The sequence below is a fragment of the Harmonia axyridis genome, chromosome 1 (genome assembly GCF_914767665.1).
Source record: "Harmonia axyridis chromosome 1, icHarAxyr1.1, whole genome shotgun sequence".
Lineage (NCBI taxonomy): Eukaryota > Metazoa > Arthropoda > Insecta > Coleoptera > Coccinellidae > Harmonia > Harmonia axyridis.
This window is the reverse complement of record NC_059501.1, coordinates 9,285,024-9,307,725: the sequence shown is the minus strand read 5'-3', so window position 1 is coordinate 9,307,725 and position 22,702 is coordinate 9,285,024. Positions and strand designations below refer to the sequence as shown.

The window sequence follows — 22,702 nt, the reverse complement described above, 5'->3', positions numbered from 1 at the left end:
AGCTGCGAATAATCCCTCCCTGGAAACCTCGTTTTCCTCCAAGAAACCCGATACAAATTGGACATCCCATCCCGAGATTTAAGGAGAAATCCATACCGCGGCATGGCCATGGCAAGGTCACGTACCAGACCCCCGGTATTACGACGACCAATTACCGCTACATTCTCGGGGATCCTGCAGGACATTGTTTCGACCAACGTAAATAACGTCGAGGCTCTCGTGTTGCTGCCCCGTCATGAACATGTTTTCCTCCCATAATTCCATCTTATGATCCGGGCTTCGGAATTGCTCTTAGCCCGACAGGGCCGTCCATTCCTCAGCGCTGAAATAATAACACTCGAGGTATTCCGGGAACGTTGCCTGTTCCATATATATATTTCTTAACTGTAATAACCCGGGGTAAGGTATAACCCCATTACGGACAAAGTGGGTACACATTCGTTCTGCAATTGAGGGCACGTGTGAAGCCTTTAAGGCCTCGCCGGTGTGTGGTGTGTGTTATCGGATACAACGAGTACTTGAGGACAAACGTTGTTCGATGTACACGTCGAGTGAGGTATGTTCGAGCGAGATAACGCGAAGATTGAGCTTTAGATGTTTATTGGATTTGGAGGCAAATATTTGAAGTATTAATGAGAGGAAGCTACTTATACGGTGTATATAAAGTAGAGATAAATAGTAGGAGGACAGCAATTGCTTGGTGTCAGTAGTTGAGCGCTCGTTCATTGATGTATACAGGGTGTATATGAGCAGTTGCCAAAAAACTTAAGGGGTGGTTTCTTCTCAAAAAATAGGGTGGGTCCTTCATATAATTTTTTTTTGAGCCCTCCTGCTTGGTTACAGCTCCCTTAAGATGATGCGCGAGAAGTAGTTTTCGATTTTTTCTCAAAAAGGAATATTCGAAACACAAAACCAGTGTGTTTTAATTGCACGTGAAAGTGTTAATTTTTCTCTCGAATCTGTCATAAACACACGAATTTCATACATAAAACATACACCAATCTGAAATATATTGAAAATAAATAATTTCATTACATCGGGCTTTTCGTCTCGATAAAAAATAATTCCAAAATAAATAAAACTTCTTTTTAATCCTTAATGTTATCAATACTTCCAATACATTTTAACAGCATCCAGAGGTCATTCTGTGTAATTACTATAGAAACGGTTTGTTGACACGCAGCGTGTTTGACTGACTACGTTTGCTCGTAGTTACTTCAATTTCAAGTTATTTTCAAGAAAATGGATGTTGATTCTGATACTAGTAGTGATACCCTATCAGATATATCTGAGAAAGCAAATGCAATAGTGTCTAATATGTTACCGGCCAAATCCAAATATGTGATCTTATGAGAAAACATATGACCAAATTTGTGAATTGTACATCTTCTTTCAAATAAAAAATAATATGTGATGAAATTGTGGAATCAACAATTCAAGAATTATCTAACGTTTCTGATCAGCAGCAACATGAAATATCTTCGGGAATTTATATTGGAAGTAATAATTATTCCATTAAATGAAATTGTTTTATGATGATTTAACAATCAATTGTTTTTACTCTGTAAAAAATAAATCCTTCAAAAAGTAAAAATTCATGTTTTTTCTTTGAATTAATTTGTCTATGGAGAAGTATTTTTGTCATGGTGCAAAAAAGTAAATATTTACGCATCAATAGAGATGCAAAAATGTCAAGTTTTCTGGGCAGTTGAAATTAAATTTCGCAGAAAGCTTCTATAGTTTTGAATTTAGAATTACTCAATATTCCCAACGGCAATACTTATGGAGCCCCTAGTCGGGAATAATATACACATTCTTTAACATGTCAATAATGCGATTTTTGAATTGCAATTTTCAAATGCAATTTTCTCTTTTAGCTTCAAAACTGTTGAATTTATGAGGTTGCGGTTTTCATCATATTAATTCCCTTAAGAATCGAGCCCAGAAATGTGTTTTTTTTTTGTTAGCTGGAGGGGATTCTGAGATCCTCTCAGTAGACAACGAATTTAAACTAAACTAAAATTTAATAAACAGGGGAACCCATCCCAAAAACATATGCTGTGCTAATTGCAAGGAAAATTAGAGAAATTATTTGGGTAATATTCAAATTTAAGAAATAATAGATCGACACATTGCACAATTCTTAGAGTCAGTTATTATTACATTTTCATCATACAACACACAATGTTTCAACCTGTAAACATTATTTCGTCATAACGCGAACCTCATTCCCTTATCACGCTCTATCCATCGCTATCCCCAAATTTATACGCACGTGCCATCAAAGCAGAATCTCGAAACGACAGGCGTCACCGGTAGGTAAACCAGAAATCTCATTACCAACTACCGACCTGCACCAACAAATGTCAAGAGAAACATCTGACGAAAACGAGAGCTGCTGTTTCAGCGACGACAACAACCGCCACGCGACCAAGGTTGATCGTTGACCTCAAAACTGTAACGACGAGCCTCAAGAGCGGGTGGAGCAATTTGGTAACAGCGTACGTCTCTTTTTGATGCAACCGAATACGAAATTGACGATGTATAAAACGCTGGCCGGGCAAAACCGAAATCAGAGTCGCATTTGTGATATCGAGACATTAACATGGCTTTCAAAGTGAGTTCAGTTCACATGAATTAAAAAAAAAAAGATATTATTTTGCATTTCTTCTTATATCCTACTTATTAACATATATTCATTATAATTTCTTCATTGCAGTTCATCGCTTTCGCCGCTTTGTTGGCTTATGCCCATGCTGGCGACCTCATCGGAGCTCATTTGGCTGCCTCCCCTCTGGCATACGCTGCCCCAGTAGTCGCTAAAGTAGCTGCACCAGTAGCTGTAGCCAGAGCTGAACCCTACGACCCCAACCCACAATACCAATTCGGCTACGATGTCCAAGACGCTTTGACTGGCGACTCCAAGAGCCAAGTTGAATCTCGCAGCGGAGACGTTGTTCAAGGTCAATACTCCTTGAACGATGCTGATGGTACCAGACGTATTGTTGACTACACTGCTGACCCAATCAACGGTTTCAACGCTGTCGTCCGCAAAGAACCTTTGGTAGCCAAAACCGTAGTTGCTGCCCCAGCTGTTGCTGCTGTACGTGCCGCCCCAGTTGTAGCTGCTGCTCCTTTGACTCGTTCAGCTCCTTTGCTCCATTCATCTCCTCTCTTGGCTCAACCAGCTCTCTCTGCTCCTTTGATCCGTTCTGCTCCTCTTTTGGCTCAACCAGCTTACGCTACTTCCTTAATCCGCTCTTCTCCTCTTCTCGCCCAACCTGCTTTGGCTAGCGCTCCCCTCCTCCGCTCTGGACCATTGCTAGCCCAATCTGCTCCTCTTATTGCCCACTCAGCTTATGCTGCCCCAGCCTACTATCACTAAGTGATAGTATACGAAACATGTATATAAAATTGTAATTTATTGACTGATTAAATATTCAAGTGCAACATGAATTGTTTATTTATGAGTAGACGAATGTTGGAAACCTGAGGTACTCAGGAGAATCAGTATAATATGTGAATTCTACATGTCAATGGGTCTTATTGGGAAGAAACTGAAAACTAGTTTTTTTACTTCGTAATTTTTATCTCAATGGAGAAATAAAACATGGTTTTTCTCAAACATGTGACACCAGTGACTTTCAATTCATTTTTGACTATTATCAATCCGATATAGGTATTGTTTATACAGTTCCGGTTGCTCCGCTAGAATATTATTCTTCATTATCATTATCAATTATGTACAAAATTTGTATGAAATTAATAATCTATAGCAACAGACGAAAAATGCTTTCAAGTTGTTAGAGTGCTCAGCGTTTACTGATGACGAAGTCTTTGTTTCTGATAATATGTTTTCACCGAATAATAAAAATATTTAAAATATTTAGGGATGTTCTTATGTCCTGTTTACGCTACATCTCAATTTCAATTATCGTATTCAACATACAAAAAATAAGCTGGGGAAGGGATCCTCCATTAAAAATTAATATTGGTAACTCGACAAAAATCTGAATCTGAATAAATAAATGAAATTTTATATAGCTTTAGAAAATAAATTCAAATACAGTCAATTATATTTTACTGTGAAATGAAAAGATCCAAACTGGCACACACGTTTCAACATTGACAGTGTGCAGTTTCCCAGAAGAAGAGAACAAAAAGATTTTACAATTCTTTGAATTGCCCAACGCCTACTCCCTCCACCTGTGCTTGATGGCATCAATTCTAGTTGTTCGAATCCCTTTGAAGTGTTTAATATAAAAGCTGGCTTGGAATATAAAGCAGGCTATATTTCTGTAGAGCTCACATATAGCTTTCAGAAATTCCTAAAATTTCTCGCTTGTTTTCGACATTTACGTTTGGGCGACAAAATGAAAAGGCAATAGATAAAAAAAAAACGATAATATGAAACAGTATAGTGTTGACGGTCAATAGGAATTTTTTTATTATAACTTTTTATTACAGCGCACACAACAATCATATGCATAATGTACTGAAACTTAATTTTCAATAGAAGCGAATGAGATAATTTCAATGCACTTGTGAACAAAAAGGCAATAAACATTTTACTTGGAGCTTTAAAATATACTCCTATCAAGCATAATAACTTAACTGCTTCAAGAAAAAACTCTATAAATATTACGTTAAATGATTCAAAACCAATGCATATTATGAAATACAAATTCAAAATGGTGACTACAAAAATTCAAAATAACAATCTATTATATTAGTGATAACTATTATATTGAGGATCATCGTGTGAAAATTAATTTAATAATTCAATCAGATTTTCAAAACTTGTTTGCATTCTCTAAGTTTTCGCATTCCTGTTCTGAATTTGTAATGAATTACAGTATTTGGAATGGTTTCGAGAAGATAACATAAGTTTCTAATCCAAAGCAGTTTTTTGCATTGAATTGCAATGACAAAGCAATGTTTGACGAGGTGATCTGGAGTGTCTTCCTTCAAAACACTTTCTGATAACTCTATTTTCATTAGGTGCTAAGGAAGAAGTGCCTTCTAAGAAAACCATTCAGGAGTTGTAGCTTGTGATTAAATTCAATGGATAACTAAAAATTTAGTGCTTTAATAGAAGCTTGACTACCAGAATGTATTGCTATGTCACATTTCTGATTAGGGGTATTTTTATTTATTTATTTATTTTATTTTATTTATTTCCCGCTGAGTGCCTGAGAGAGCCTTGAACAGGAGCCTAACATTGAAATTATGCATATTGTATACAGCAATCAGCTCAACAATCAGCGAATAGGTACAAAAATGCACTTCTACTGTTTACTGCACATTTCCAGAAAAACGTCTATTGGTTTTTACAATGAAAATATTGATTGGCAAAATTCCAGAACGATTATTAAGAAATTGTTGGTAATGAATCAATAAAGAATTGACAGATACGTGCCAATATTTCTATTTCATCAATTCTTGAAATCTTCAAATTACCGAAGAAAAACTTGAAAAATTCTGGAACTGGATTGATTGGATTAAATTTTGATATTTTGTCCTCATTATCTGACTTCTGGAGGAAACTACTGAACAAATGAAATATTTGACGTTCATGCCCTCTCTCTATGCGGTTTGTTTATTATTCTGATCAATATTCTGCTCTCCATAACGGGTAATACAAGTCGTAATCCGATAAATGTCGAATTTCTGGTTCAATTGCGACAAATACAGATGATGTGGTCGAATAATAACAAATATATCGAATAACCAACCTTTGCAATAACATAACGGGGTGAATATTGCCTAATTGGTTTGAAACCTGACCAGTTATTTGGTGTTTCCTCTTCGACAAGTTTCTGGGATTCGTATAAAAAGTACGGTGTTGGTTCTCAGAATAAGATTCTCCTTCAGTCCTCATACAGAACAACATGGTTTCTAAGGTAAGTGTTAATACAAAGTGAAATAAATTCCAAACTTTATTCTTCAGTATTAGGAATATTCACAAATTCGATCACTTGATTGATGTATATCCTAACTACTATTTTTCTTTACAGTTTATCGTTTTGGTAGCTTCATTGGCCTTCGCCAACGCCGGAAATCCACAGTACGAATTCGGCTACGATGTACAAGATGGTCTGACTGGAGACTCCAAAAACCAATTTGAAACCCGCAGTGGTGACTTCGTTCAAGGTCAATACTCACTCAATGATCCTGACGGTACCAGACGTATTGTTGACTACACTGCTGATCCAATCAACGGTTTCAACGCCAATGTTCGCAAAGAACCTCTGATATCCAAGGCAGTTGTTGCTGCTCCAGCGATTGCTAAAATAGCTGCCGCACCAGTTCTTCCCGCTCTGAGAACCGGCGCCATCTTGCCTCAACCTGCCATCGCTGCCGCACCTCTTCTGAGATCTACCATTGCCAGTGCCCCACTTCTCAGTTCATATGCTGCTCCAGCAATTGCAGGATCTCCTTTGTTGAGATCTTATGGATACGGTTTGAATTCCGGATCTATCTTGGGCTCTAACACGATCTTATCATCAAGATTGGCTGCACCTTCCTTAGCATACTCAGCTGGATTAGCTCCATCTCTTGGATACTCAGCAGCTTATGCACCATCTCTTGGATACTCAGCAGCTTATGCACCATCGCTTGGATATTCATCTGCCTATTCTTCAACTTTGGGATATTCAGGAGCCCTTGGTTACTCAAGTCTAGGAAAGTTAGCATCACCAGCTCTTGGCTACTCTACACTTATCCACTAAGAATATGATTTTGTACATATCCTATTGAATTTTCAAAATATTCTATAACTCAAAAATAAATTATTCGAATAGTATTATTTCATTTATTCTCGATTGAATTCGAACATATTCTCCTCCGAAAATATCAACACATTCTCTGTTCTTCAAACTCTGGGATGAGCTGGGGAAGAAACTCCAAAAAAATATATATTTCATTCAAGATATGAAGTGACAGATGCAAGGATATAATGTATCTCGGAGGGATCAATACGATGATAGACCTCTAACAGTGAATTTTTTTTCATTCTCAAGTGGCTATAAGCATGTCTCTAGCTGCACTTTATTCACTTTGTAGGAATCAATTGGATATCTTTATGAAAATAGGTTGATTGCATGTTCATTCCAAACAAAAATCGTTTTTGATTCATTTTTCTCAGCTTGTAAACAATAATAGAGTTTCTGAAAAGCGACAGATGTTGAAGAATATTTAGATGAAGAAAAGCAGCCAAAAAATGGAGGAGGTTCATTCTCTCAGCTTGTAAGCAATAAGAACGGAGTTGTAGCCAAGTGGTTTGACAAAAAATGACTACTGGCTGCTAGCAATTGTTTCGATGCTTATTTGCTAGCCGAGATACAGAGAAATTATAGAAATTCTCAACAGGCAACGTCTTTGAAAATAGCTTATTAATTACAATGCATACATGCGAGGGTTCGATCTCCTTGAATTGTTGTTGGCATTATATAGAATTGAATTTAAATGACATCGTCGATACCTTCCTCTTGTACCTCGGGCTATTGACATATGTATGGATTCTCTAAAGAATAGTTACAAAGAACATTGAAAGGAGAAAAGCGTGGATTTGAAAAATAAATCATTATTCTATATATCAATCACTAAATGAAATTGATATAACAAACGAAATTGTTCAGTGCAAACAAACCACCGCCAAACATTATTAGGACACAAACATAACCAAGACTAAATTAAGACGTGAAATATGGTTAAGTGGATTCTTTTCCTAGCGTTACATCGAAAGGAACATGAGAATTTAGTATTAGAGGTAAAAAATGTTTTTTGGGAAAAATGTTCGCAGAGGTTGTTTTTCTTTCTGTCATAACCAAAGAGTATTCAAGTAAATGAAATTTATTTTTCCAACGAAAATAATACGAAGCTTGTCAAAGAATTCGACATGTTTTTCATGTTTCCATTGATCTAAATACTTCAGAATGTTTATACTCTAAATACTTATTTAGAAAATCAGATACAGTCATTCGTTAGATTCATTTGATAGATCCACCAAATAAGTGAAAAAGTCAATTTTCCCGTTTTATTCCGATTAGTAACATTTCTTCATGGTTGAACTATCAATTGATTAAATGACGACAATCAATGAATTATCAAATTCAGTGTCTTCACTTGCAAAATATTGGGTTTATCTGCTTCTCATAATTTGGAAGTAATGAAGTTGTAATTATTCGAAGAGTTGAGAGAATATTTCAAAAAATTTGAACTTCATCATTAAAAATTCAACTGAGTGATGACAAATGACAAATCTGCAATTGCTACGAAAGAACAAAATTTTCGAAGTTCTATGTAAGCAGGTGCAATATTGGCCTTCATCATAGAAATATCGAACGACTAGAGACGAAACCGAATAAATTTGGCCTATTGTGAATTTTTATCACGGACAAATAATTTGAATGCTGTTCTGTAGATGGTTTACGATTGCACAATTAGTTATTCGATAAATGTCGAATTTCTGGTACAATTTCGTGAATGTGGAAAATAAAGTCGGCTCATATCGAATATCGGATAATTGACATTTACAAAAACAAGACGGGGGAGTATTGCGAAAGATGTTTCAGAGCAGACTCATTATTTTTCAAATTTTACGCTAATAACTGTATCACGTCTGATATAAAAGGCAATATCAACCGTAAGGATCTCATTCCAACCCAGTCTCTCAAAAGATCATTATGGTTCACAGGGTAAGTAGTTCTCAAACATCACATATTCATATATATATTTTTTGCATCTCCATCCAATAACATGATCCAAAAATATAGCGATTCAATTTTCAGTTCATCATTTTGGTAGCTTCCTTGGCTTTCGTCAATGCCGGAAATCCACAGTACGAGTTCGGCTACGATGTACAAGATGGTCTGACTGGTGACTCCAAAAACCAATTTGAAGCTCGCAGTGGTGACTTCGTTCAAGGTCAATACTCACTCAATGATCCTGACGGTACCAGACGTATTGTTGACTACACTGCTGATCCAATCAACGGTTTCAACGCTAACGTTCGCAAAGAACCTCTGATATCCAAGGCCGTTGTTGCTGCTCCAGCAATTGCTAAGGTAGCTGCCGCACCAATTCTTCCAGCTCTGAGAACCTCCGCGATCTTGCCTCAACCAGCCATCGCTGCCGCACCTCTTCTGAGATCTACCATTGCCAGTGCCCCACTTCTCAGTTCATACGCTGCTCCAGCAATTGCAGGATCTCCTTTGTTGAGATCTTATGGATACGGTTTGAATTCCGGATCTATCTTGGCCTCAAACTCGATCTTATCAGCAAGATTGGCTGCTCCTTCTTTAGCATACTCAGCTGGATTAGCTCCATCTCTTGGATACTCAGCAGCTTATGCACCATCTCTTGGATACTCAGCCGCTTATGCACCATCTCTTGGATATTCAGCGGCTTATGCACCATCCCTTGGATTTTCAGCTGCCTATTCTCCGGCTTTGGGATATTCTGGATCCCTTGGTTACTCTGGCCTGGGCAAGATTGCTTCTCCAGCTCTTGGTTACTCAACTCTCATCCATTAAATCAGTTAATAATATGTATATTTTGTTGAAGTTGCACAATATTTCATATATAACATGAATAAATTATTCTAATGTTTTAATTTTCTCTTTTATTTCCTTTTACATCATTTAGCATTATTACTGAATACGTGATTCAATTTTCACACGGAGATTCACGTGATTTTTGTTTCAACTTTTAATGTATGATTTTGTAAGCATTTATGCTGATTAGGTATAGTATAAAGGTCTGAGTCAAATTTAAATATAAGTTTATTTCTTATCTCATCGATTATTTTTTTGACTCCATCATTTTATGCTTCCACAAATTCAAAAAGAAAGTACTCAATATTGAGGAATAAAAATCATTATTATAAAAGTGAATATTACTACAGTGTATTAATTTCTTCTAGATTCTCTGGAGAGATTCAGACATAAAAAAATGTTCCCTTCAAATTTTCAAATTCTTAATTATATAATTTTAATATTGAAGATTTTATCGCAAATCCTAAAGATAACCTATAGGAATAATAATGAATCATGCTGCCAAGAAAGTTCCACTCAGAATAATTTTTCATTCACTTCTTACCTGGTTGTACAAAATAGCAATAATCTTCTAAAACCGAACTCCATTCCACACGAAACATTCTTCGATATTCATGGAAATCACCTACGATACGCAAGGATCACTTGAATAACAATTATCAGATATTGGTAGTGTGATGAAAAACAAACAAGGAAGACTTGGATCACCTTATGCATAACAAGGAATCTTGTCTCGTCATATGCTCAACTGAATTTGAGTGGTTTATTGGTAAATCTCCAAGCAATTATAAAACACCATTTGTGATATACATAGGAAGGTATACACTTTCAACCAAAAAAAAGCAAATGGTTTCATGCAAAATTTCAACTTCACGTAATTATGTGAAGCCAATCATTTTCACATCCAGAACGATATCAAAGTTTTTCAGGATATCTGAAATTTTGTTACATAATTGATTGAATCTTCATGAAGAAGCATAAAACTAACAAATGCCTGTTTGCGAGGCTCCATTGTTTCCCTTTAGATATACAGGATGGGCCACGGTCGATTGTCTCTAGACTCATACGGTATACGAAGAATAAAAAGTACGATTTTATTGAAAAGTTGATTTCTTCGGTAAAAACCATTATTTTATTGATACAAAATATTTTCAGAACTGCGGTGTTGCAATTTATATCAATATGTATAAACAACTTGAACATTTTGAATGCAACACACTTTATTTGAAAAAAAATTCTATATACTTTGTATACTATTATTTTTTTCGGTTCGCCGTAGCCTATTGATTATTTCAACTTCATCATCTCTTTATCTAGCGTTTTTCGAGTATTTTATTTAAATTTCTCGTTATTTTCTTTTTCATTTATTACTTTGAGTCCTAGAAAGCTGAAATTTTGGGTATGGATTACCAATATCCCAGGTACTATTTAACTTTGAACAAAATCGTCCCTAGTAGTTAGGGTTGTTAAAAATTCGAGGTTTTACTAAGTCATATTCGAACGATAAAAAGTCCGTTTTTTTTAATATGATGACCTCCATACTATCTTAATTATGAGGTTTTCACATTAAAACCAAGTTTTCATGCCAATATTGAGGTACATTTGTATTATATATCAATGAAATAGTAAATGCCATATAAATAATTATAATCTGACAACCGGCATCGATTGTAAATTATTGTTTAATTTATCTATAGGGATTTGATTGGGAGATGACTCAAATGGAAGGTAATAATTATACAAATTGAATTTTGATTAAATTTTTTATTCTTCACAGCCAATACAATCAAATTGTAGAATTGCAGAATGTTCAATGAGTTATATCAGGAATCGGAAGAAATTAAAAAATTGTATGATTAAAGAATAATTTCATCCTTTATGAATCAAAAATCAAGGTGGACAAACATTGCCGAAGCTCACCCATGACTTTCGGCATGTTCTTGTTATAATTTGAATGGATTGTAAATGAAGATCAATCAAAATAAGAAAATTACATTTAGGAAACATGATCACTTCGAGCAGGTGCCAAAAATGTATCTAAAATCTGGAAATACATAACAGCATAGGGCAAAATTCCATAAAACAAATCTCAAAATTTCTGAAATTCCAGAAATATTCTGAATATAGATATATACAAATCGACTCACTTGATTGCATAATGAGCTACCGACAAACACACAATTTGCACTACGATTTCATCGAAGAGGGAAAGTACATCTGAATGATATCGAATTATTTGGATTATTAACCTTTAAAACAACAAGACAGGTCCATTACCGCAAATGAGGTATCAAAGTAGACTCATTATTTTTGATGTTTCACCCCAGCAAGTTCTTTATAACTGATATAAAAAGCATAGCCACTGTTAAGATTTCATTCTCATTCAGTTTTTCATCAGATCACCATGGTTCACTGGGTTAGTACACCTACAATAACTTGGCGTCAAATAGTCAATTTCATTACTTTCCAATCAACATTGGTAGCTTTTTTTTTGGTAATTTGGTTTATCAAGCCATCACCATAAAACTACATTGCGAAATATGATCGTCAATCAAAATTCTGTGAATCCAGCCTTATATCTTTCAAATACTTAATTACAATATTAACATATTATTATTATTATATTATACTATATTATAAATGTGATTTCCTTTTCTAGATTATCGTTTTGGTAGCTTCATTGGCATTCGCCAGCGCCGGAAATCCACAGTACGAATTTGGCTACGACGTCCAGGATGGTCTGACTGGAGACTCCAAAAACCAATTCGAAACCCGCAGCGGTGACTTCGTTCAAGGTCAATACTCACTCAATGATCCTGATGGTACCAGACGTATTGTTGAGTACACTGCTGATCCAATCAACGGTTTCAACGCTAACGTTCGCAAAGAACCTCTGATATCCAAGGCTGTTGTTGCTGCTCCAGCAATTGCTAAAGTAGCTGCCGCACCAGTTCTTCCAGCTCTGAGAACCGCCACCATCTTGCCTCAACCAGCCATCGCTGCTGCACCTCTTCTGAGATCTACCATTGCCAGTGCCCCACTTCTCAGTTCATACGCTGCTCCAGCAATTGCAGGATCTCCTTTGTTGAGATCTTATGGATACGGTTTGAATTCCGGATCTATCTTGGCCTCAAACTCGATCTTATCTGCAAGATTGGCTGCTCCTTCTTTAGCATACTCAGCTGGATTAGCTCCATCTCTTGGATACTCAGCATCTTATGCGCCATCCCTTGGATACTCAGCAGCTTATGCACCATCCCTTGGATATTCAGGTGCCTATTCCCAAACTTTGGGATATTCTGGTGCCCTTGGTTACTCTGGCCTAGGAAGTTTTGCGTCTCCAGCTCTTGGATACTCCAATCTCGTTCATTAGTTCATTGAATTATATATTTATGTTTTCAAATTATTGTAATACTTTAATGTTTCATGAATAAACTTATTTATTGATCCCCTAATTACTTTATTATTAATTTTATGTATTCTACCTATTCCACTTCTTATATTTCCATGCATAGGTATAGATACGAATTAACTGGAAAAATTTTTGATCAGTTTAAGGACGTTATGTTCATTTATTTGTGAATTGATTACTTCTTTTCACATATATACTTACCTTTTTTCTGCTGATATCTTTGTGTCAATGAGCAAACATCAATTGTATTAAGTCCTTAATCTTCTGAGAAATTCTCTGGTACCAGTCAATTCATCTCCAATATTATACGTGAAATACAATCAACAAACTTTAATAATGTGACCCAGAGATGGATGATGATGAATTAAATTTGGGTAATAGCTATGTTGGTATTCGATAATTCGATTGGAATGACATAAACTTAAAATGCAAGATTTTGATTTACTTGATACGTGATATTACACGTATCAGCTTGAAATGGATCAGTTTATAAGCCAATTCACGATTCATTCATTTATATTAATTTCAACTGAATAATCAAACAACCAGTAAATTATTCATAGTAAGAGCTCTATTGGTACTACTAATGATGAACTCGGGAATGAATTCAATATATCATGTACACCAGATTCCTATTTCATGAATATTTACCATCTATATTGAAATTTCGAACCTCTTGTATCGACGAGAATATAATTGGGATCTATTGAACCAGGTACTTACTTCGATTCGAATTCAAATTGGAGAAGGATCATCAACTACTGTTTTCAATGAAGTGAATTATGAAAGATCTGAATAACTTGAGATGATTCTCGTGTAGTGTAAAAAAAAATTATTTCTGTAAAATATAGATTCAATCTAAAATAGATAAATTTTGATTTGGATCTGTTGTATTTTATTCAAATATTGGGTATTTTCATTCGATATTCTTCTGAAATTAATTCTTGTTCTGGTTTCTAATTCAATAAAAAATAATGCATAAATCATTATCGTTTTATATTATATATCAATGTGAAATTTAATCCTGATCGAATATGTAGTTTTCAAATAACAGAAAAATTTGTTTTGAATGACCATGTTTACTGATCCCCTAGTCGAATTTTATGAGTCAACGAACTCAACTTAAATATTCGAGATCCGAATCTAATATAAAATTTTATTTTTTCGAGTTTCTATGTTCGAAACTTATCTTGTTCACTGCGGTGGGACTGCTCCGTAACAAACATGCCATAATGATTAAATTATCAAGCTCTGTTCAGAGGCAAGCGCCCAAAAATTCACGAAAAGAAAGATTCTCAACTCTCTTGCATTCCACTCTCTCAAATATGATTTTACAGTTCACTTACCAAAGCTGGATTGCAGAAAAATTAGTGTTCGAATATATTGAGTAGATATAAAAAATACAAAAGAGTATTTCATATCTTAATATTTTCAGCAAAATCGGAACAAAGCCGATGAATGAAATTTTCGAAATTGGTAGGCAAAATTTATCTTCAATTTCTCCCATTAAAAGAATTCTGTATTTTCCTTAGGATGCGTTCCAGAAACGATGATATTCTCTTTTTGATAAATTCCCAAAATAACTGAGAATGACCTGGAAATATATTATGAAAATACGAATATTCTGTATTCAGCGTTTAATTGAATTTGTCATATTAACCTTCATAATACCCTTCAGAAATATCGATATATGAAATTACATCACAAAAGTTTTTAAATCCGTTAGATCTGTGACGAAATGCACTCATCAACGATGGCAACTAGAATATGTAACTCATTTGCCAGCATTGAAATTGTTGTTGCTCTTTATTCCAAACGAGTGACATGAATTTTATAACGCGACCTCTGGAACTTGTCGAAGAATAAATGTTACGAAAACAAACGTAGTTGTTTTCAGAACCCAGTGGTGCAACGGATCCTGTATGTTGAAGGCATTTCATATTACCAAGCTGTATAAAAAGTAGGGTTGCATTTGGATCCATCGTAGTCATCGTCGTATCATCAACGAATCAATATGGCTTTCAAGGTGAGTTTGACGAGCTTTAATCTGTCTTTTTTCAATAATTTCACATTTTTGATTTTTCCTACACAGTTCATCATTTTCGCTGCCGTTCTGGCTTACGCCAATGCTGGAAATTTATTCAGCGCACCTCTTGCCGCTCCTTTGACTTACGCCGCCCCAGCTGCAATTTCTGCCCCAGTAGTTGCTAAAGTAGCTGCACCAGTAGCTGTAGCCAGAGCTGAACCCTACGACCCCAACCCACAATACCAATTCGGCTACGATGTCCAAGACGCTTTGACTGGTGACTCCAAGAGTCAAGTTGAATCTCGCAGCGGAGACGTTGTCCAAGGTCAATACTCCTTAAACGACGCTGATGGTACCAGACGTATTGTTGACTACACTGCTGACCCAATCAACGGTTTCAACGCTGTCGTCCGCAAAGAACCTTTGGTAGCTAAATCCGTAGTTGCTGCCCCAGCTGTCGCTGCTGTACGTGCCGCCCCTGTTGTAGCTGCTGCTCCTTTGATCCGTTCAGCTCCTCTGATCGCTCAACCAGCCCTCTCATCTCCTTTGATCCAATCTTCGCCTCTTCTGGCTCAACCAGCATACGCTAGTTCATTGATCCGTTCTGCGCCACTTCTTGCCCAACCAGCCTTTGCCTCGTCAGCTCTAGCTGCACCATTCTTGAGATCAGCACCTCTCCTATCGGCTGCACCAGCTTTTGGATACTCCGCAGCTTATGGCAAAATTGCTGCTCCTCTTGGATATTCTACACTTATCCACTGATAGCTTTGAAGACTGTTTTAAATTTTATTTGAATAAAATATTGAATAAAATGAACAAAAATTGAAAACGCATTCTTGATCCCCCATCAATATGGTCTAAAGGATTTTCCAACTAGAATGATAAAATTCAAAATGGCTATAATAGCTCTGTAATATTTTTTGGAATTTCTTATGTCATTATTTGTGTACATTAGGTTACAATGTTTGCTAATAGAAAAATATACGCTCCAACAACGTTAAGAAAGGTTAACCAATTTGGAAGTGAATATTATAAAACAAGATACAAGAGCACCTACCCTGTACCAAGTACTGAGTCGTATTGGCTTCAAATCTAATTGATGAGTGATTGCCCAGGTTGAAACCTATTGATGAGAAGACGAATTCTTTTACAGCAAAGACGTTGAAAACTTATAGGAGCGTTTTAATACAGGCATCACTCTTGAAGACGACAATGTTGACAAAAAAAATAGATTTTTGAGAAAAATGTGTTTTTACTGGTTAGAACCGGAACTTATTGAGTGAAGTATTACATTCAGAGTACAATGAGAATATTGCTGTTTTCGAAATTATTTTTCTTTGAAGTCTGTCATTGAAATTTATTCAAAGTATACATCGATCGTTATCAAATTCTATTCAAAATTTCAAATTGAAAAATTCAAGGTTTTGCGAAAATAATGAACTCGCAACTCTGAATTACATTCAAGTCTGTCATCGAGCTCATAATCTTATTCGGAAATTATATTTGAAATGATTTTTCTATTGTTATCTATGCAAGAAGTTTGATCATTTCTCTTCATTTCTCTTTGTTGATGAATTATTCTTCTTCTTAATTTTCTGTCATTGATTTTTTTCAATTTGTTTGTTCCATTCTCTTTCTTGCTATAGAAAATGCAATCTAGTGAAATTAATTCAACTCTTGTTGATCACAGTAGTTTCTTCGTATGGTTTTAAAATTCAAATTCTCTATAATTTTCACCACTGACGTTTAAACCAATAGTTTTTTTTAATTTCGAGGTTTGTGTTGAACAGGAATGAAAAATCGTAAAACCTTGTAAACCTTCTCTTCAATGACATCTTGAATCCTGAATGTATCTGAAAATCTGAAATTATTTATGCAATTCACTTAAATTCCTTTATTTCGAATAAAAAGGATGAGAAAACTTTGCTGTACTTACTAGTTCACCAAAATATTATTTTATTAAAAATATTTTTCCTACTCTCATCTTCCCATTTGTGGAATCACATTGAATGTGAATTTTCTGTTTTCTCTTTTATTTACTCACATTGTTTTTAGTGATATCGGTTTTCAAACATTCGAAACATAAAATTCTGTTTTTCTACTATTGAAAACTACTGCACTCCTACCTCTGTCATTCGATATTCGATAATAATATTTTTTCATTCATTTCACCAGATTTTCTTTCTCCTTCTGTTCCACTTTATCTGTATCAGGTACCCCAAATTTTCTTTGTCTAGTGAGGGATCTCAAAATCCGTTTGAGATAGAAAAATATGAATGCCACATTTTCGGGTTAGATTTTTGACAGAAATTTGCCTTACAAATTCAATGTATGCTATAAAAGGAAATTGAAAAATGACTTCAAATCAAAATTTTCATAACTTCTTCATTTCTGGTGCTATTAGAATGAAACAAAAACATTCTATGGGTACTTTTTTCAGTAGAATCCATTCGTGTGATCATTTGTTTTTCATTTCAATTATTTTTGGAGTTATAATGCAAACACGAGTTGAATATTATATTTTTGTCCATTCATATTATATAAATTCAGACTTAATGTTCAATATTGATAATATTTCCAAGGATTACAGTGATGCTATTTTTATTCAACTTGATATGGAACATTCTCGAGTATAATGCATTTTTCTACTCGACGATAGCTATTACGGCCCCTAGCGGTAGAGGTATGAACTTCAATACAACTTCTAGTGTGTTTTCTTGTACACTTAAGTGGTAAAAATTTTTACCGCAAGTCTCTACGTTGAGTGGATCCTGAGATACAGCCGCTTACCTCGCTTATTTGCCCACCCTGTAGATAAAACATTACGCTAATAAGCAATAAAATAATAATTCGGGTTGTAATGAATACCTGAAATGGTTAATTTGGGACCACAAAATTGACCTACGAATTTAATGAAGAATAAATGATGCAACTTTTCAAGTTGTTCGGTGGTGCAATTTATCTTGTATATAAGTGTATTGAAATTTAGCAGGAGGTGAGATATACATATAAGAAGGTTTCATTTTCGTGGAATATCAAGAGTTTCATCGATATCTTCAACGGATCAACATGGCATTCAAAGTGAGGATTCCTTATTATGTTTCTGTATGATATAAAATTCCAATATAATATAATATTTGACGACAATATTGAAATAACATTAATATTTTCAGTTCGTTATATTCGCTGCCGTCTTGGCTTATGCTAATGCTGGCAATTTGTTTGGCGCACCACTTGCCGCCCCTCTGGCTTATGCTGCTCCAGCTGCTATTGCTGCCCCAGTAGTCGCTAAAGTAGCTGCACCAGTAGCTGTTGCCAGGGCTGAACCCTATGACCCCAACCCACAATACCAATTTGGCTACGATGTCCAAGACGCTTTGACTGGCGACTCCAAGAGCCAAGTTGAATCTCGCAGCGGAGACATTGTCCAAGGTCAATACTCCTTGAACGACGCTGATGGTACCAGACGTATTGTTGACTACACTGCCGATCCAATCAATGGTTTTAACGCTGTCGTCCGCAAAGAACCTTTGGTAGCTAAAGCCGTAGTAGCTGCCCCAGCTGTAGCTGCTGTACGTGCCGCCCCTGTTGTAGCTGCTGCTCCTTTGATCCGTTCAGCTCCTTTGATCGCCCAACCAGCCATCTCAGCTCCCTTTATCCGCTCTTCACCTCTTTTGGCCCAGCCAGCCTACGCCACTTCATTGATCCGTTCTGCACCACTTCTTGCCCAATCCACCTATGCTGCACCTCTCTTAAAGTCCGCACCAATCCTATCTGCTGCACCAGCCTTAGGCTACTCCACAGCTTATGGTAGAATTGCTAGTGGTCTTGGATATTCCACCCTCATCCATTAAAAACCTTAACTATTGTTGTAAATTTCAAAGTTTATGTACGAAATATAATATTTAAAAAAAATATTTGAATAGTTTCAATAATTCCTTATGATGAATGAATGAAATAAAAATCCACCATTCTCAAATATTTTGGTGAAGATCATGTTTTGGAAAGAATTGAATAAATTAAACAATGGTTATCTCTGCATCTTTGCAACTGCAGAATGATTAAAAAAATAAAAAGCAATGCAATGAAATAATTTATTATGTCATATAATTATGATCATCGCAGACGCTGATGTCCGTACACTTAAGGAATTTGAAATAAAATCATCTCATATCATCAAAAATAAAGCTTCCATCGATATAATCCTTGAAATTATAATATTTGAAATGAAAGTTGAAATGTTTATTATAATTCTCCCTATTGACAGAATCTCACTTCCTGATTTCTCACTTTAATATAGTTACGGAAAAATTCTTTGAATTGTGCGAGCGGTTAGTGATACAATTATTAATTTTTTTTTTCATATTCCATAGCCCTGTCTACCCAAGGAGATTAGGACCTTAGTTATAATTTTTTAATAATTCTGCGAGATTAATTTAATTGCGCGTTCTTTTGATCCTGGTTAGCCTATTCTTCTGTTATTCAGTATAGAGAAAATTATCACAAGATCTTGTTATCTTTCAAATGAAATGAAAAGTATTGCGATAGGTCTTGTCCTTTTATTCATGAATCACTGGCGCGATCTAATTAGTATTTTGGGTTAAATCATTTCCAATTTCACATTGGCTTTTGAAATTTTTGCAAAATAGCACCGTGGCTTATGTGAACTTCAAAATTCTTGTATACCTTGTTTGGTGTTGAAATCTGATAATGTTTCAATATCAGTTTTCTCAAAACTATGGAAATTGTCTTAACTCCTCAGATACAAATAATGCAGCATTTTTTTATTTGAATTCATTATGAAGTTTTACAATATCTGAATATATCTATACTCACATAAAAATCAGAATCGATATCTGTTACAGAATCTTCAGCCCAAAAAAATATTACAAATATAATTGAAGAAGTAATTATATTTTTTAATGTTTGTTCTTTTGAACAAATGTAGAAAAATCAGTTTGTACTGAAAACTCCCAATGAACCAAGAAATATTAATACCCCTCTGAATATGTGCAAAATAGATTTTTCCAGTCATCTGTTGTGCTTTGAAGAATCAATGTTGAAATCACAGAGACCAAATTTTCGAAATTTATTGAGAGAAATGTATGAATATGATTCTTATGTTCGAAAATTTTTTGGACTGGATTATTCAGAAGAAAAAAATATGTGTTCGTATAACAGATGAAAAGTTCTATTTCTGAGAGTGAATATTACATCTATCTAAACCTAATCGATGTCAAACTGAGTACTAGGCTTATATCGAATATCTGATCTGAAAATTTTCAATATTTTAAGAATATTCGATATTCAGGGAAAAATACTGTACAGGAAGCAAGAAGATTCGCAAGAAGAGTCAATGAAATTATTTTATGTTTTCTGATAAAAAAATTGATATACCTTAACTCTACAGTATTATAGAGTTTATTAACGTAATATTCTGAATAAAATCTCTTATTATATTATATTATTATATCAAAGTGTATAGATGTAGTGTAGATGGCGGACATATTTTAATTTTTTTGAATTTGATTCAAGTCAAGGGTATGTATGCCAAGTTCTGATGAAAAATTTATGTTTATATGAAAATTCCATAATCTAGATGATGAAAATCGAAAAACCAACTGATCAGTAAGGTATTAATTCTCTGTCGGTTGTCATAAATATTTTGAATTGTTAATTTCGGATCACATAATTGACCTACACCTTGAATGAAGAATTAATGATGCAATTTATCGAGTATTTTCGGTGGTGCAATTGAACCTGTATGTGACAAGATTCAAACAGTACAGTATCGAGTTAAGTATAAAAAAGGATCGATTCACTTGGAATATCGAGACTTCCATCGATATCTTCAACGGATCAACATGGCATTCAAGGTAATAACCTTTTTTATGAATTTAGTGTATCTATTTAAATTTAAATTAACATTCGATTTTTTTTTTCAGTTCGTCATTTTCGCTGCCGTTTTAGCCTATGCTAATGCTGGCAATTTGATCGGTGCACCAATTGGCACCTCTCTGGCTTATACTGCTCCAGCTGCCATTGCTGCCCCTGTAGTCGCTAAAGTAGCTGCACCAGTAGCTGTTGCAAGGGCTGAACCCTATGACCCTAACCCACAATACCAATTCGGTTACGATGTCCAGGACGCTTTGACTGGTGACTCCAAGAGCCAAGTTGAATCTCGCAGTGGTGACGTTGTCCAGGGTCAATACTCCTTGAACGATGCTGATGGTACCAGACGTATTGTTGACTACACTGCCGACCCAATCAACGGTTTCAACGCTGTCGTCCGCAAAGAACCTCTTGTAGCTAAAACCGTAGTTGCTGCCCCAGCTGTTGCTGCTGTACGTACCACCCCTGTTGTAGCTGCTGCTCCCTTGATCCGTTCAGCTCCTCTGATCGCTCAACCAGCCCTCTCAGCCCCCTTGATCCGCTCTGCTCCTCTTTTGGCTCAACCAGCATACGCTAGTTCATTGATCCGTTCTGCGCCACTTCTTGCCCAACCAGCCTATGCCGCCCAAGCTCTAGGTGCACCTCTTCTGAGATCAGCACCTATCTTATCTGCTGCACCAGCTTACGGCTACTCTGCAGCTTATGGTAAAATTGCTGCTCCTCTTGGATATTCCACTCTTATTCATTGAGAACGTTTCTGACTGATTTAAATATCAAATGTTATTTATGTATTATATTGATGTAGATGAAATATATTTGACAACTTGAATTCTTATATTTTTTCAATTGATAACCTACATAAATACTGACAAATTTATGCAAAATCCCAACCCGATCTGATCTTGAATAACTGAAATATAAGGTATTTCTGTTACAATATATTTCTCTGATGAGTTTGAAATTTTTTATGGAACTTAAAATTATTAACTCAAATCGTCACCCGAAATCTCAGCTGCATCAGATTTTATTCATGGAAATATTGGGTAATTTTTTTTTCGATATTTTCATTTAATTTTCTTTGTTCTGCTTATGTAATCTAGTTGAAATTTTGAACGCTGATTCTCTATTGTAACTTAACATCAGAATGCAAATTTACAGATGTACTGACAAATAACAATAGGTTCGGAAAACAAGCGCTCAAAAAGATTTATAGAAATTCACTGCAAAAATCTTTAAAGAATCTCTAATTTTGTTTAATGAAAAATAGTTATGACTGAATTATTTTCATCATGAATAATTCATCTCAAGCCAGTGGATTCAATTGAATAACGTTATAGAATATGTGTGGATAGGTATATATTGTGTTTTGAAAGGTTGAAACAAACACCTTCCCGATTTATTTCAGAATTTTCCAAATATATTGCAAAAATTGATTGTCTATCAAAACAAAAAAAAATAAAAAGGGATTTTTGCTCTTCATGGAATATGTTGATTGTCCTGATCCAATTGCCGAAAAAATTGTGTAGTAAATATATTTCGTAATCTTAAAATTGATTTTTCTATCAACAACAAATCTAATAATTCAAAGATAATGAAAATCTGCCCAGCCATTCTTGAGTTATAAAAAGTGAAAATACCACGATTTCTCTTATGTCCCTCCTAAAGATGTTTTCATAGCTTAAGATGTTGTTAGATAGTCGGAAATATTGAACCTTTCAACTGATTATGCAACACATACATTTTCTAGTAACCTTTCAATACAGGGTAATTCATTGGTAAGTGGTCGAAAGCTAATGGTAGATAGAGGACACTGTG

The 22,702-nt window shown here is 35.2% G+C and overlaps 5 protein-coding genes across 12 annotated transcripts in view; 4 read left to right on the top strand and 1 right to left on the bottom strand.

The window, feature by feature from the left end:
• Window positions 1-22,702, bottom strand: part of LOC123688953 (disks large 1 tumor suppressor protein) — a 742,726-nt gene that overhangs the window by 390,864 nt on the left and 329,160 nt on the right. The gene's annotated exons all lie outside the window — the stretch shown is intronic.
• Window positions 2,473-21,718, top strand: LOC123688964 (larval cuticle protein A3A-like). Of its 2 annotated transcripts, none has more exons than XM_045627739.1 (2): window positions 2,473-2,617; window positions 2,720-3,443. In XM_045627739.1, the coding sequence occupies exons 1-2, from the start codon at window positions 2,606-2,608 to the stop codon at window positions 3,383-3,385; spliced, it is 678 nt and encodes a 225-aa protein (XP_045483695.1). In that variant the 5' UTR covers window positions 2,473-2,605; the 3' UTR covers window positions 3,386-3,443. The 2 variants fall into 2 exon arrangements, with proteins under 2 accessions (XP_045483695.1, XP_045483694.1); XM_045627738.1 differs by lacking the exons at window positions 2,473-2,617; window positions 2,720-3,443 and adding exons at window positions 20,787-20,871; window positions 20,941-21,718.
• Window positions 5,684-6,805, top strand: LOC123688962 (cuticle protein 19.8-like). The gene is made up of 2 exons (XM_045627736.1): window positions 5,684-5,903; window positions 6,018-6,805. The coding sequence occupies exons 1-2, from the start codon at window positions 5,892-5,894 to the stop codon at window positions 6,729-6,731; spliced, it is 726 nt and encodes a 241-aa protein (XP_045483692.1). The 5' UTR covers window positions 5,684-5,891; the 3' UTR covers window positions 6,732-6,805.
• Window positions 8,571-9,613, top strand: LOC123688960 (cuticle protein 16.5-like). Its single transcript, XM_045627734.1, has 2 exons — window positions 8,571-8,699; window positions 8,793-9,613. The coding sequence occupies exons 1-2, from the start codon at window positions 8,688-8,690 to the stop codon at window positions 9,534-9,536; spliced, it is 756 nt and encodes a 251-aa protein (XP_045483690.1). The 5' UTR covers window positions 8,571-8,687; the 3' UTR covers window positions 9,537-9,613.
• LOC123688967 (larval cuticle protein A3A-like) lies at window positions 14,773-15,766 on the top strand. The gene is made up of 2 exons (XM_045627741.1): window positions 14,773-14,995; window positions 15,062-15,766. The coding sequence occupies exons 1-2, from the start codon at window positions 14,984-14,986 to the stop codon at window positions 15,755-15,757; spliced, it is 708 nt and encodes a 235-aa protein (XP_045483697.1). The 5' UTR covers window positions 14,773-14,983; the 3' UTR covers window positions 15,758-15,766.